General features: G+C 41.2%; 1 protein-coding gene across 1 annotated transcript in view; it reads right to left on the bottom strand.

Annotated features, from left to right (window-relative positions):
- Positions 1 to 426: 426 nt before the first annotated feature.
- Positions 427 to 14,610, bottom strand: part of CUL5 (cullin 5) — a 103,402-nt gene continuing 89,218 nt past the window's right edge. The window contains 6 exon segments of the mRNA XM_023208177.3: positions 427 to 758; positions 6,403 to 6,526; positions 7,137 to 7,255; positions 9,424 to 9,585; positions 10,090 to 10,265; positions 10,567 to 10,690. Coding sequence (XP_023063945.1) covers positions 564 to 758; positions 6,403 to 6,526; positions 7,137 to 7,255; positions 9,424 to 9,585; positions 10,090 to 10,265; positions 10,567 to 10,690 — 900 coding nt within the window. The 3' untranslated portion in view covers positions 427 to 563.

Raw genomic sequence — 14,610 nt, 5'->3', positions numbered from 1 at the left:
GAGCAATGTTTGAACAATTTGATACTATTAAATACTTAACTTCTCACCTACATCTGCCCTTTCCCAATGTTGCATTGACCAGCTCACTCTTTTCATCAAAAGAAACCAAGAGTGCTATTTCTAGTTTTAATTGCATTTTTTAAAAACAAGAGATAACAGCATTTTTCAGTGCATGAATATCTGAAGATCCTTCCTTGTGCAAGTACATTTTTTAAGAGAGGAAAAAAGAGAAAAAAGCAACAAGAACCCCGCCCTCATCCTTCCCAGCTGTATTTCTCCTGGTGGGTACAAATCAAATTCACTTTTAAAAGTTGATAATGGGCTCTTCATGAATGCAAGTTTCTCCACAAAACAGCATGCTGTTAGAGTGTGCAACATGAAGGGAATGCCATCATGCTAACTAATGTGATTGGCAAAATATAGTTGTTTTTGTAAGGTAAGGCAGAGATTTTAATATTTATGTAATCAAAGTCCAAATAAACCTTTCTCCAGCACAAACTTTACAACTTTCTGCCCAAGCACTCCAAAATTTGGGTTCTAAATATTGTCCATGATATTCAAAATTATGCCATATATATGAAAGTGTTGATATCAGACTCATCTCTTCTGATGTATTTGTGCTCTATTAGCCACTCTATTTGCTCTTTTATCATTTTCTTTTGTGGCAAGAACATGTTTTTCAAAATTTCTACTAATTCAGTCTGCAGCTGAGCATTACTAATTTTCTTTCTCATTTTCATTATTTGTATGATAGCTTCCTAAAAGAAAAAATAAAAATAAAAGTGCATTAATATATGAAATTTATTTTAAGTACAACAAACTGAAAAATGACTTTTTATGCATATTCATCCTCCATCCAACATCTACCCAAATGAATAACAATCACTAGGGGATTAATCTTGAGACCAGTATCTTTTACTTCACAAATAAAAACATCTTTTGTTTTTTTATTCCCCATAAAAGAAAATCTGCTTACTGGGGTGGGGGGCTAGGGGAGGGACAGCATTAGGAGAAATACCTCATGTAGATGACAGGTTGATGGGTGCAGCAAACCACTATGACACGTGTATACCCATGTAACAAAGCTACACATTCTGCACGTATATCCCAGAACTTAAAGTATGTATTTTAAAAAAATCTGATTATAGATATTTTGAAAAATAAGGAAAAGCAAAATTACCTCTGCTGCAACAAAACTACACCTAATGTTTTAATATTATTTCCTTCAATTTCTTTTTTCCCATACCATTCACATTCTTAAAAGTCATCTTACCTGTGAAAACAATATGTATATAACCTGGCATCATGTTAAACGTTAATTAAAATACAACACACTCCTTACACTGAATTTTTCCCTTGTATTCAGTTATTTCTTTGTGTAGTAGTACAGGTCAGTTGGAGTCTGTTTTAAAAGTCATTAAGTAGTATTCTTTATATATTTACCAGATTAATTCATTATATTTGCTACAAATACTATCTTCAGTTTATACTGACTCAATTAAATGTTTTTAAGGTTTTTTTTTTTTTCCTTCTCTTTAAATACAAAGTTTTGCTATGTTGGCCAGGTTAGTCTTGAACCCCCAGCCTCAAATAATCCCCTGCCCTAGTCTCCCAAAGTGCTAGGATTACAGGTGTTAGCCACAATGCCCAGTAGTTTTTAAGTTTCTAAAGAAATAAATCTTTTTCATCTAGGTCATTTTATCAAAATTTTTCTTTATGATTTCCTTTAATTACTGTTAAGTTTACAATAAGAGTTATTACAAAATCATTAAATATTCTTTTCTCTTTTACCTTTTCCAGTACAAGCTCTCTCTTTACCTAACAAAAGGCATCTGTATGCTGGGTATGGTGGCTCATGTGTGTAATCCTAGCACTTTGGGAGTTTGCTGTGGGTGGACTGCTTGAATCCAGGAGTTTGAGACCAGCCTGGGCAACATGGCGAAACCCCATCTCTATAAAAAATACAAAAGTTAGCCGGGCATGGTGGCATGTGTCTGTGGTCCCAGCTATTCAGGAGGCTGAAGAAAGAGGATTGCTTGAACCTGGGAGGTGGAGGTTGCAGTAAGCTGAGATCGCACCACTGCACTCCAGCCTGAGACCCTGTCTCCAAAACAAAAGGCATCTATCTCTTAGCACAAATTAGAGTTTGTTGTAAAAGAAATGTCAAAATAGAAAAAGAAGTAACATTTGCTTTTAACATTTAAAAACATAATTTTGCTGCAAATCAACAGACTTGGGAGTCAGGCACTATTCAGTAAGAGAAAAATTCCTTCAACTTCCCCTGTACAGATACGATAACCAGCCGGGGAGGGTGGCTCATGCCTATAATCCCAGCAATTTGGGAAGTTGAGGGGGGAGGATTGTTTGAGCTGTGGAGTTTGAGACCAGCCCGGGCAACATGGCGAAACCCCATCTCTACAAAATATACAAAAAGTATTAGCCGGGCATGGTGGCATGCACCTGTGGTCCCAGCTACTCAGGGGGCTGAGGCAGGATCGCTTGAGCCTGGAAGGCAGAGGTTGCAGTGAGCTGAGATTGCACCACTGCACTCCAGCCTGGGTGACAGAGTGAGACCCTGTCTCAAAAAAACAGAAAAACAGGCCAGGAGCGGTGGCTCACGCCTGTAATCCCAGCACTTTAGGAGGCCAAGGCAAGTGGATCACGAAGTCAGGAGTTCGAGACCAGCCTGGCCAACATGGTGAAACCCGTCTCTACTAAAAATACAAAAAATAGCTTGGCGTGGTGTCGAGCACCTCTAATCCCAGCTACTCGGGAGTCTGAGGCAGAAGAATTGTTTGAACCTGGGAGGCGGAGGTTGTAGTGAGCCAAGATCGTGCCATTCCACTCCAGCCTGGGCAACAGGGCGAGACCCCGTATCAAAAAACAAAACAAAAATAAATAAAAGATATGATGACCCCCTTCACTGACACCAGAAGGTCAAGTGAATTCCTCTCACCCTGGATGGTATTCAGATACCAGGCTCCTGATCATCATAATTGGGGTTTATGGCAGGGGTTCAGAAGGAAAGTCTGTTCCTTCAGGCACTTGAAGATTACAGGAACCCAGAGGAAAAGCAGAGGCATTTGTAAACGTCCCAATTTCTCCTTAGGTAGAGGTGAAGGTGGTAGTTAGATAACCTAAGGGGAAAACAGAGCAGAGGGACACTGGCCCTGGTCCCCCATTTGATATGCTGGAGGTCACTTAAAAGAGTAGCCTAGTATGATGGAAATAATCTGCACTTCTGACTCTCCCTCAGTTCCCACGTGTGACAGCAAGCGTTTTGAGCTAATGGACCTGCCACAGAGCCTTTAATGACAGGGCAAGGTGACCCTGCCATTATTCTGCAGTAATAATGACACTGTGCCATGTAGGCCAAGGAGCCACACAGAAGATGTAGTGGAGTCTCAGAGCCTTCAAGAGCTCAGTAAGAGCAGGGGAAAGACAGCAAGGAAGAGGCCATAGGATCCTTAGTAACCAGAAAAAGAATGAACCATAAATTCATCTGCTATAGACAACAGCAGCAGTTACCAACAGAAAGCCAAATTCCCAAAGATGATAAACTACTTCACAGCTGCCAAAACCAACAATCGAGGACACTGTCATAACTGCAAAGATATGACGCTCCCTTCACTGTCATTACCAGTCAAGCAAATCCCTCTCAACCTCAATATACCCAGATGCCACCTATGCAAATAGCAATCAATGGGGATGAGTGGAGTAGGATCAGGAGGAAATAAAGTCTGAGCATTACCTAAAGACAGCTTAGATTACTGGATTGTACATAATTATGGGTCACATTAAGACAAAGGGACCTCAATTGCTCTGCACATCTTATAGTATCAATACACCCGCTTATACATTTCAACTCTTTTTTATTTTATTTTTTTAGATGGAGTCTTGCTCTGTGGCCAGGTTGGAGTGCAGTGGTGCGATCTCGGCTCACTGCAACTTCCGCCTCCCGGGTTCAGGAGATTCCACTCCCTCAGCCTCCTGGGTAGCTGGGACTACAGGCATGCACCACCATGCCCGGCTAATTTTTTGTATTTTAGTAGAGACTGGGTTTCATCATGTTGGTCAGGATGGTCTTGATCTCCTGGCCTCGTGATCCACCTGCCTCAGCCTCCCAAAGCATTGGGATTATAGGCGTGAGCCACTGTGCCTGGCCTATTTTTCTTTCTTTTTTTTTTGAGACGGAGTCTTGCTGTGTCTCCTGGGCTGGAGTGCAGTGGCCGGATCTCAGCTCACTGCAAGCTCCGCCTCCCGGGTTCACGCCATTCTCCTGCCTCAGCCTCCGGAGTAGATGGGACTACAGGCGCCCGCCACCTCGCCCGGCTGGTTTTTTGTATTTTTAGTAGAGACGGGGTTTCACCGTGTTAGCCAGGATGGTCTTGATCTCCTGACCTCATGATCCGCCCGTCTTGGCCTCCCAAAGCGCTGGGATTACAGGCTTGAGCCACCGCGCCTGGCCTATTTTTCTTTTTTTTTGAGACAGGGTCTCACTCCGTCACCCAGGCTGGAGTGCAGTGGTGCAATCTCAGCTCACTGCAACCTCTGCCTTCCAGGCTCAAGCGATCCTCCTGCCTCAGCTCCTTGAGTAGCTGGGACCACAGGCACATGCCACCATGCCTGGCTATGTTCACACCATGGCCGGTTATGTTCACACAGGTATATATATTTATCACAACTCACTGAAAATTATACTTTGAAAGATACATTCCATTGTGTCTAAATTACAACTAAAAATTGTAGCAACAAAAAAGAGCTCAACCTTTCTATTTTATTCAACTCTCCTAAATTTCCCAGTAGAGGGGCACTCTCTTCATACAGCTCCTACACAGTAGTTTTTTTTTTTTTTTTTGAGACGGAGTCTCGCTCTGTCGCCCAGGCTGGAGTGCCGTGGCCGGATCTCGGCTCACTGCAAGCTCCGCCTCCCGGGTTTATGCCATTCTCCTGCCTCAGCCTCCTGAGTAGCTGGGACTACAGGTGCCCACCACCTCGCCCGGATAGTTTTTTTTTTTTTTTTTTAGTAGAGACGGGGTTTCACCATGTTAGCCAGGATGGTCTCAATCTCCTGACCTCGTGATCCGCCTGTCTCGGCCTCCCAAAGTGCTGGGATTACAGGCTTGAGCCACCGTGCCTGGCTAGTTTTTTAAAAATGTGTATGAATTTTTCTTATTTTCCTTTTATTTACTGCTACATAGAAATGCAAGTGGTTTTTATTCATCTTTTCTCTGCTACATTATCGTATTACATGATCTATAGGTAATAAGCATTTTTAATCTTTTCGTCTTGTTACACATTTTAAAAAGTACAGTGGGCTGGGCATAGTGGCTCACACTTGTAATCCCAGCACTTTGGGAGGCCAAGGCAGGCATATCACTTGAGCCTAGGAGTTCAAGACCAGCCTGGGCAACATGGCGAAACCCTGTCTCCACTAAAAATACAAACTAGCTGAGTGTGGTGGTGTATGCCTGTGGTCCCAGCTAATCAGGAGGCAGAGGTGGGAAACTCCTTCGAGCCCAGGGAGTTGAGGCTGCAGTGGGTTGAGATGGTGCCACTGCACTCTAGCCTGGGCAACACACTGAGACCCTGTCTCAAAAAACAAACAACCAAAAAACAGAAAAAAAAAAGTACACTGGCCAAAAGTTTCAAACAGTATTAAATGAAAATAGTAAAAGTTGAAAGATTTGGTTTTAAAAGGACTATTTCTAAAGTTAAAACAATCATGCATAGGTGTTACTTATTACATTCAGAAGATCTTAATCCTAGTTTTAAACTATTTTTTTTTTTTTTAGACGGAGTCTCGCTCTGTTGCCCAGGATGGAGCGCAGTGGCTGGATCTCAGCTCACTGCAAGCTCCGCCTCCCGGGTTTACATCATTCTCCTGCCTCAGCCTCCCGCGTAGCTGGGACTACAGGCGTCCGCCACCTCGCCCGGCTAGTTTTTTGTATTTTTTTTAGTAGAGACGGGGTTTCACCGTGTTAGCCAGGATGGTCTCGATCTCCTGACCTCGTGATCCGCCCGTCTCGGCCTCCCAAAGTGCTGGGATTACAGGCTTGAGCCACCGTGCCCGGCCTTAAACTATTTTTAAAAGAATAAATGAATATTAGAGAACGTTTTTGGTTCTAAGTAAGTTTCCGAATTTCACATTATAATGCAATATGAAACTGGAATTCATATTCCAAATGGAATGGAAATTTTAATACCTTTTTAAAAAATTGACTGAGAAAAGATGTCACTTTGTTGCCCAAGAGATCCTCCTGTCTCAGCCTCCCAAAGTGTTGGGATTACGTGCGTGAGCCACCGCACTTGGCCCCTACATGCTTTTAAATTCAAAATTTAAAAAACAAAAAAAAACTAAGGTTTTTTTTAAACTTCAGACATTCTGTCAATATTACAAACCTGGGTTCTTAGTATTCGTAGTTGAACTATTCCTTCATTCTCTTCTTCTCTCATCCTTTCTGTAGTGAGCTGCAAACGTCCAATCAAGTTGATTTTGCCCCTTTTCTGAACCTTTGCATTTTTTCTACAAAAAGAATTGAATCAAATATTTAATGGTGAAAAACACTTTAAAAATCCTGTAAGCAACAATGTCTGAGAGAAAAGATTTTAAAATATTCCAAAAATATCAGAACTGTTTAAAGGAAAAATGACAACCTACATATTGCTTTAAAACAAACTATTTTCCTTAAACATGATAACTAACCTGTTAATAAAATGAGTGATTATGTTCTCTGTAAAAACAAAGTTAATATTTCATATTGCCACGAAAGTGACTAATTGAAGACATATGGGTTATGCCTAACCGGGTCTTGACAAAAACAAACAAACAAACAAACAAACAAACAAAAAGCTTTGTCTGAATAAAGCTGCTTTATAGCACAAAAGGATATCAACCTGAAAGACGAAATGCAACATAGTATAATGTCAGAGACCAAAAATGTATCAATGAAAAATACAGTAAAGAAGTAAACATCTGATTAATATTTTCCATAAACAACTAAATGATGTAAGCTTAGAGTGATGACAGTATATAGTTATGTTTTAAATATAATGTAAGGAAAGTAATTATTTTGCAAAAAACAAAGTGCTAAAATTCAAACAAGGTGTTATTTTAGATCAACTAACAAGCTTACATTAAACTGAACTCCTGGTTCACTGAGAAGAGGGTACCTTCTGTAAAGTCTTTGGGTGAGTTGACTTGAGGTTCATACAATAAAACTTGCCGTTTGAGTTTTGGGAAAGCTACTAAAGACTACGAAGAATAAGGAGAAAACAATTAGTATTTATAAACAGTATGGAATACTAAGATCAATTCTCCCACATAATCAACATAGGCAAGAAAAAGATTACAAACACCAACTTAAAATGTTTGGTACTTCCATGAGTATAACATTTGAATGCATAATGAGGAAAGAGAGGAGGTGAAAAGAGTTGGTTATGAGAAAGCAATAAATGCTGTCTTTACAATAAGACAAGAAACTGGGACTGGTCACGCAGGACCATAGTAGACACCATCTGCCAGTTATATACCAGCTATTTCCTCCATAGGTAATAATTAATTTTGGAACTTCAGGCCAAGTGCAGTGGCTCACGCCTGTAATTCCAGCACTTTGGGAAGCTGAGGCAGGCAGATTACTTGAGCTCAGGAGTTTGAAACCAGCCTGGGCAACACGGCGAAACTCCGTCTCTACTGAAAATACAAAAATTAGCCAGGCGTGGGGCATGCCCCTGTAGTCCCAGCTACCAGAGGGACTGAGGTGGGAGGATCGCTTGAACCTGGGAGGTGGAGGTTGTAGTGAGCTGAGATTGTGCCACTGAACTCCAACCTGGATGACAAAGCAAGCCTGTCTCAAAAAAAAAAAAAAAAAAAAAAATTGGAACTTTAAGAAGTCTATGGAGTAGAACTAAAATGTAGTTGTGAGCAGGGGGATAATGAGTACAATCTACAAGTCCTCAAACAGACCAAAGTTTTCTTTTAGATTTTTGGTCATCATAAAACCTCTGAACACATTCTCAGTATAAAAATTAAGTATATATCTGAGGTACGGTGGCTCAGGCCTTTAATCCCAGCACTTTGGCCGGGCGCGGTGGCTCATGCCTGTAATCCCAGCTCTCAGGGAGGCAGAGGCGGGAGGATAGCTTGAGCCCAGGAGTTCGAGACCTGCCTGGGTAATATAGTGAGACCCCATTCTCCACAAAAAGGAAAAAAAAAACCAGAAAAAAAAGACAAATCCCAGCACTTTGGGAGGCTGAGGCGGGCAAATTACCTGAGATCAGGAGTTTGAGACTAGCCTGACCAACATGGTGAATCCCCATCTCTACTAAAAATATATAATTAGCTGGATGTAGGGGCACATCCCTGTAATTCCAGCTACTTGGGAGGCTGATACAGGAGAGTTGCTTAAACCTGGGAGGCGGCGGTTGCAGTGAGCTGACATTGCGCCATTGCACTCCAGCCTGAGTGACAAGAGCGAAACTGTCTCAAAACAAACAAACAAACAAAAAAACAAACCAAAAGTACATAGCTGGTCACATTCCTCACAGGTAAAACTTAAATACCAACTCAATCTCTTTTTTAAAAAAAAATTTTTTTGAGATGGGTCTCACCATGTTGCCCAGGCTGGAGTGCAGTGGCGTGATTGTGGCTCACTGCATCCTCCGGGGCTCAAGCAATCCTCCCACTTCAGCCTTCCAAGTGGCTGGGGACACAGCCACCAAGCTGGCTAATTTTTTTTTTTTTTTTTTAGAGATGGGATTGCACTATGTTGCCTAGCTAGTTGCAAACTCCTCAGTTCAAGCAATCCTCTCCTCCCACCTTGCCCTCCCAAAGTGCTAGGATCACAGCCATGAGCCACTGCTCCTGGCCTCTCCTTTTTTTTGAAGCACTTTTTTCTGCCTTGTTAACCCGCCTACTGGCAATTTATTTTTTTCATAAATATCTCATTAGTATGTGGGGATGTATATATATAATAATATACATCATTATATATATACATATATAATATATATATATATATTTTTTTTTCAGACGGAGTCTGACTCTGTTGCCTGGGCTGGAGTGTAGTGGCGCAATCTCGACTCACTGCAACTTTTGCCTCCTGAATTCAAGCGATTCTCCTGCCTCAGCCTCCCAAGTAGCTGGGATTACAGGAGCGTGCCACCACATCCAGCTAATTTTTGTATTTTTAGTAGAGATGGGGTTTCACTAGGCTGGTCTTGAACTCCTGACTTCAAGTGATCTGCCCACCTCAGCCTCCCAAAGTGCTGGGATTACAGGCATGATCCACTGTGCCCGGCCTCTATTTTTCATGATAAGACCTTTTGAAACTGTTATGAATTTAATAATATATTACAAGCCAAGCATATATTTCCTGCTACATGAGAGGATACAATCTTAAAAACAAAAAACCATAAACCAACCCATAAAGTCCTTCTAAGTTCAGCGTCAGGGAGTTCAGTTGCAAGTTTAAGATTTTCAAAGCTGATTTTCTCTCTGGGTCTTTGGTTCCATGCAAACAACACAGCAAGCTGAAACGTGGTTACCTCCAAATCATACTGACCAACTTCATTCTTAAATGTTATCTACAATAGATAAAATAGATTTTTAATAAATATGAATCTATGACATGAATTTATATATGAAAAAGGCTGTTGTCTTCCAATATTCACTCTTGCTTTCACAGTAATAAACATTTTAGAAGACGTTAATGACTGCCCAGAATACATGCTTATCTCCCAGCTTTCCATGTAACAAAATGTGGCCACGAGACTGAGTACTGGCCAATGTGATGCAAATGGAAATGACAGAGGAAACTTCTAGAAGTTGTCCCTAATGAAAGGTATAAGCTACCCTCACCTTTTGCTTTCTGTTGCCAGGAAGACTGAGATAGCTGGGATCATGTTGAATTCTGAGGACAAGGGCAGAAGCCTATGTCCCTAACAACTTCATGAAAAAATTTCACTATTTCTGCTCAAACTTTTAAACGAGAGAGGCAAAAATCTATTTTGTTTAAGCAATTCTTCTGTGGAGTCCTGCTACTTTCATCCAAACTGAAAGCTGAAGTAACAAACACACTATCTACTTACAATTCCATTTGACATGAGATGATGCCAATGTAATTTTCTACCACTATGATTTTTTTTGTAGAATTCTTCTACTTCTGGTATCAGGTCCTCCAGTTCAGTAGGAAGTGAGACAAAGACTTTCTCAGAACTTCTTGACCAGGCACCAGCATTCAGAATTTTTATATTAACTGAATCAGCTACAGAGAACAATATCAGGAATATAAAGTAAATTATCTTAATGGATAAAATTCAAAATAAATACAGGGTAACTTTGGGTGAAAAATCAATAAGACTATAAAGATTTTGTTAAAAGTGTCCTTTTGTTTTGAAATAAAGATCTGTAAATCTAACACACTGCTTTGATAGCTGTCTCCATGGAAATGGACTTCATAACGTCTTTCGATCTATTACTCCTGAGGCTTATTTTTAATTTACTGGAAAATAAAGATATTCTTTTTTCTAAGTTTAAAAAATATATGTGTAATCATAAAATAATACCTGGTAATGCCAATTTATTATTTTTGTGCATTTCCTTAAAAGCTTGGTTCAAATCTTCAGATACTTTTATGTCCTGAAACATTCTAGCAAGCTTGTTTACATAATCCGCTGGCATACCAACTTCCTATAAAAATCAAAGACGGCAGAGGTAATAAATACATAATCCGATACACTACTGGGAAAAATTTTAATGAAAAAACTAAGTCTTAGATGTTTTAATACAAAATTTTTCTCTTATTTATTAGAATTTTATTGTCTAATACCTATGAAATTTGCTCTTAGAAACAAAATACGGTATTACAAGGGGTCCCTGCTTTGTGCAATTTTAGTATGTATGAATTTCAGTTACCACAGTGCAGTTACATAATACCAATTCCCCAAGAACAAAGCTCAACTTTCAGTTGACACCATATAATAAATGTAACTGCATAAAGTAAAAACTTTATTTTTAACTCTTCGATCCACAAATCATGACAAAAATAACAGTGACTAATCATAATATGTCTTTCAAAATCAATTAGTTGGCATGGTGTGTAATCCTAGCACTTTGGGAGGCTGAGGCAGGAGGATCACTTGAAGCCAGGATTTTAGGACCAGCCTGGGCAACACAGTGAGACCCCATCACTACAAAAAATTTTTAAAAGTTAGCGGGATATGGTGGCATATCCCAGCTACTCGGAAAGCTGAGGTGGGTGGACTGCTTGAGCCCAGGAGTTTGAGCTCTGATTGTGTTACTGCACTCCAGCCTGGGCAACAGAAGAAGATCCTGTTTCTTACAAAAATAAAATAAATACATTTTAAAAAAATGTGAACACAATCTATCAGTCATTTGTTTATTCAGTTAAACCACAGAGAGCAAAGCGTGCAGTTTCATTGTATCTTTGGCTTCCAGTAATAAACCCACATGACAACTTACAAAAAAGAATACTCAAACAAGATAACTGGCACACAAAGACAATAAAAGTAAACTGAGGAAATGAAAAGTGATAATGCTGGAAATGAAAGTAAAATAGAACAAAAATGGAGTTACAGAAGAAAGCTGACTGTGGTTGTCAGGCTGATAATGCCAGTGTTGAGGAACTTAGTGAAGGCAAATTATCAATAAAAAAGATAAAAGTGGTGAGTGACAAAAAAGATAAGATACCCTAGAGGAAGTGATCCTGGCAAAAATGCTATAAAGGAATTTGCAGTATTTCATGACACTGAAAGCCCAAAAGATAAAATGCTAGATGATCTAAATTACAGGGGGTATGACAACTCTCCAAGGCAAAGAAAAGATGCTTACTCTGTCAAGTTACACAAGAAGGCAAGAGCTATTCAAACTACTCTTTTTTTTCTTTTTTTTTTTGAGGCAGAGTCTCGCTCTGTCGCCCAGGCTGGAGTGCAGTGGCGCGATCTTGGCTCACTGTAAGTTCCGCCTCCTGGGTTCACGCCATTCTCCTGCCTCAGCCTCCCGAGTAGCTGGGACTACAGGCACCCGCCACTACGCTGGCTAATTTTTTTATGTTTTTAGTAGAGACAGGGTTTCACCATGTTAGCCAGGATGGTCTCGATCTCCTGATCTCGTGATCCGCCCGCCTTGGCCTCCCAAAGTGCTGGGATTACAGGCATGAGCCACCGTGCCCGGCCTCAAACTACTCTTTATTAACAGCTTTACTGAGTCAGATAATTTATCATAAAATTTACCCTTTTAAAGTATACAATTTGGTTGGGCTCACGCCTGTAATCCCAGCACTCTGGGAGGCCGAGGTGGGTGGATCACCTGAGGTCAGGAGGTTGAGACCAGTCTGGCCAACATGGTGAAACCCATCTTTACTAAAAATAGAAAAATTAGCTGGGCTTGGTGGCACACGCCTGTAATCCCAGCTACTCAGGAAGCTGAGGCAGGAAAATTGCTTGAACCCGGGTGGCCGAAGTTGCAGTGAGCCGATATCACACCATTGCACTCCAGCCTGGGCAACAAAGTGAGACTCTGTCTCAAAAAAAATAAAAATTAAAATTAAATAAAGTACACGATTTAATAAAGTTTAGCATATTCCCAGAGGTGTGCAACTATCACCACTATCTAATTTTAGAACATTTCCATCACCCCAAAAAGAAACCCCATACTATTTACAGTCACCCCTCATTTCCCCGCCTGGCCCCAACTCCTGCAAGTCACTAATTGACTGTCTGTGTCTGTGGATTTGCCTATTCTGGACACTTCATATTACTGGAATCCTATGATATGGTCTTTGGGATTGGCTTCTTTCGCTTAGCATTATGTTTTCAAAGTTCATCTAATATTGTAGCATGTATTGGTACTTCATTCCTTTTTATCACAAAAAATATTCTAGTCTATGGATAAATCACATTTTATTCACTAGCTCACTGACATTTTGGGATGTTTCCACTTTCTGACTATTATTAGTAATCTTGCCATGAACATTTGTTTACAAGTTTTTACATGAGCCGGGCGTGGTGGCTCAAGCCTGTAATCCCAGCACTTTGGGAGGCCGAGGCGGGCGGATCACGAGGTCAGGAGATCGAGACCATCCTGGCTAACACGGTGAAACCCCGTCTCTACTAAAAAAATACAAAAAACTAGCCGGGCGAGGTGGCGGGCACCTGTAGTCCAAGCTATTCGGGAGGCTGAGGCAGGAGAATGGCATGAACCCAGGAGGCGGAGCCTGCAGTGAGCTGAGATCCGGCCACTACACTCCAGCGAGACTCCGTCTCAAAAAAAATAAAAAAATAAATAAACAAGTTTTTACATGAAATATATGTTTTCATTTCTCTTCAAATGAATTACCTAAGAGCGAAATTGCTGGGTCAACTCTGTTTAACACTTTAAGGAACTGCCCAACAGTTTTCCAAAGTGGCTGCACCATCTTATATCCCCACTAGCAACTTACGAAGGTTCCAATTTCTCCTCTTCCTTACTAACATTTGTTATTGTCTCTCTTTATTTTAGCTACCCCAGTGGGAATAAAGTAGTACCTCTTTGTGTTTTTTTGTTTGTTTTTGAGAAAGGGTTCACTCTGTTGCCCAGGCTGCAGTGCAGTGGCACGATCTCAGCTCATTACAACTTTGAACCTCTGGGCTCAAGCAATCATCCCATCTCAGCCTCCCGAGTAGCTAGAACTATAGGCACACATCACCATGCCTAGCTAATTTCTGTATTTTCTGTAGAGACTGGGTATTGTTATGTTGCCCAGGGTGGTTTCTAACTCCTGGCTTCATGCGATCCTCCCATCCCAGCCTTCCAAAGTATTTGGGATAAGCGGGAGTCACCAAGTCCAGCCTCTCCTTGCATTTCACTAATGACTAATGATGTTGAGTATCTTTGCATGCACTTACTGGCCATTTGTGTATCTTCTGTGAAGAGATGTCAATTCGAAACCTTTGCCTGCTTTTAATTATTTGTCTTGTGTGTGTGTGTGAGTGAGGGAGACAGGACCTGCCCCTGCTGCTCAGGCAGGAGTACAGTGGTATGATCTCCGTTCACTGTAACCTCCACCTCACAGGCTCAGGCGATCCTCCCACCTCAGCCTCCCAAGCAGCTGGGACTAAGGTGCATGTCACCATGCCTAACTAATCTTTGTATTTTTTGTAGAGATGGGGTTTCACCACGTTGCCCAGGCTTGTCTCCAACTCTGAGCACAAGCCGTCTGCCCCCTCACCCCAGCCTCCCAAAGTGCTGGGATTACAGGTGTGAGCCACCATGCCTGGCCTTATTTGTCATTTTACTGTTGGGTCTTGGTATTTTTTTTTTAACAAAGAAATAACGTAGGCCAGGCATGGTGGGTCATGCCTATAATCTCAGTACTTTGGGAGGCTGAGGTAGGAGGATCATCTGAGCCCAGGAGTTCAAGACCAGCCTGACCAAAACGCAAAACCCCGTCTCTACTAAAAATACAAAAATTAGCCAGGTGTCATGGTGCAAGCCTGTAGTCCCAGCTACTTAGGAGGTTGAGACAGGAGAACTGCCTGAATCTGGAAGATGGAGGTTTCAGTGAGTCAAGATCGCACCACTGCAATCCAGCCCGGGCAACATAGCAAGAC

This window comes from Piliocolobus tephrosceles, chromosome 13 (assembly GCF_002776525.5).
Source record: "Piliocolobus tephrosceles isolate RC106 chromosome 13, ASM277652v3, whole genome shotgun sequence".
NCBI classification, from domain to species: Eukaryota; Metazoa; Chordata; class Mammalia; order Primates; family Cercopithecidae; genus Piliocolobus; species Piliocolobus tephrosceles.
Note: the sequence above shows the minus strand (reverse complement) of the source record. Positions and strands in the feature narration are given on the sequence as shown.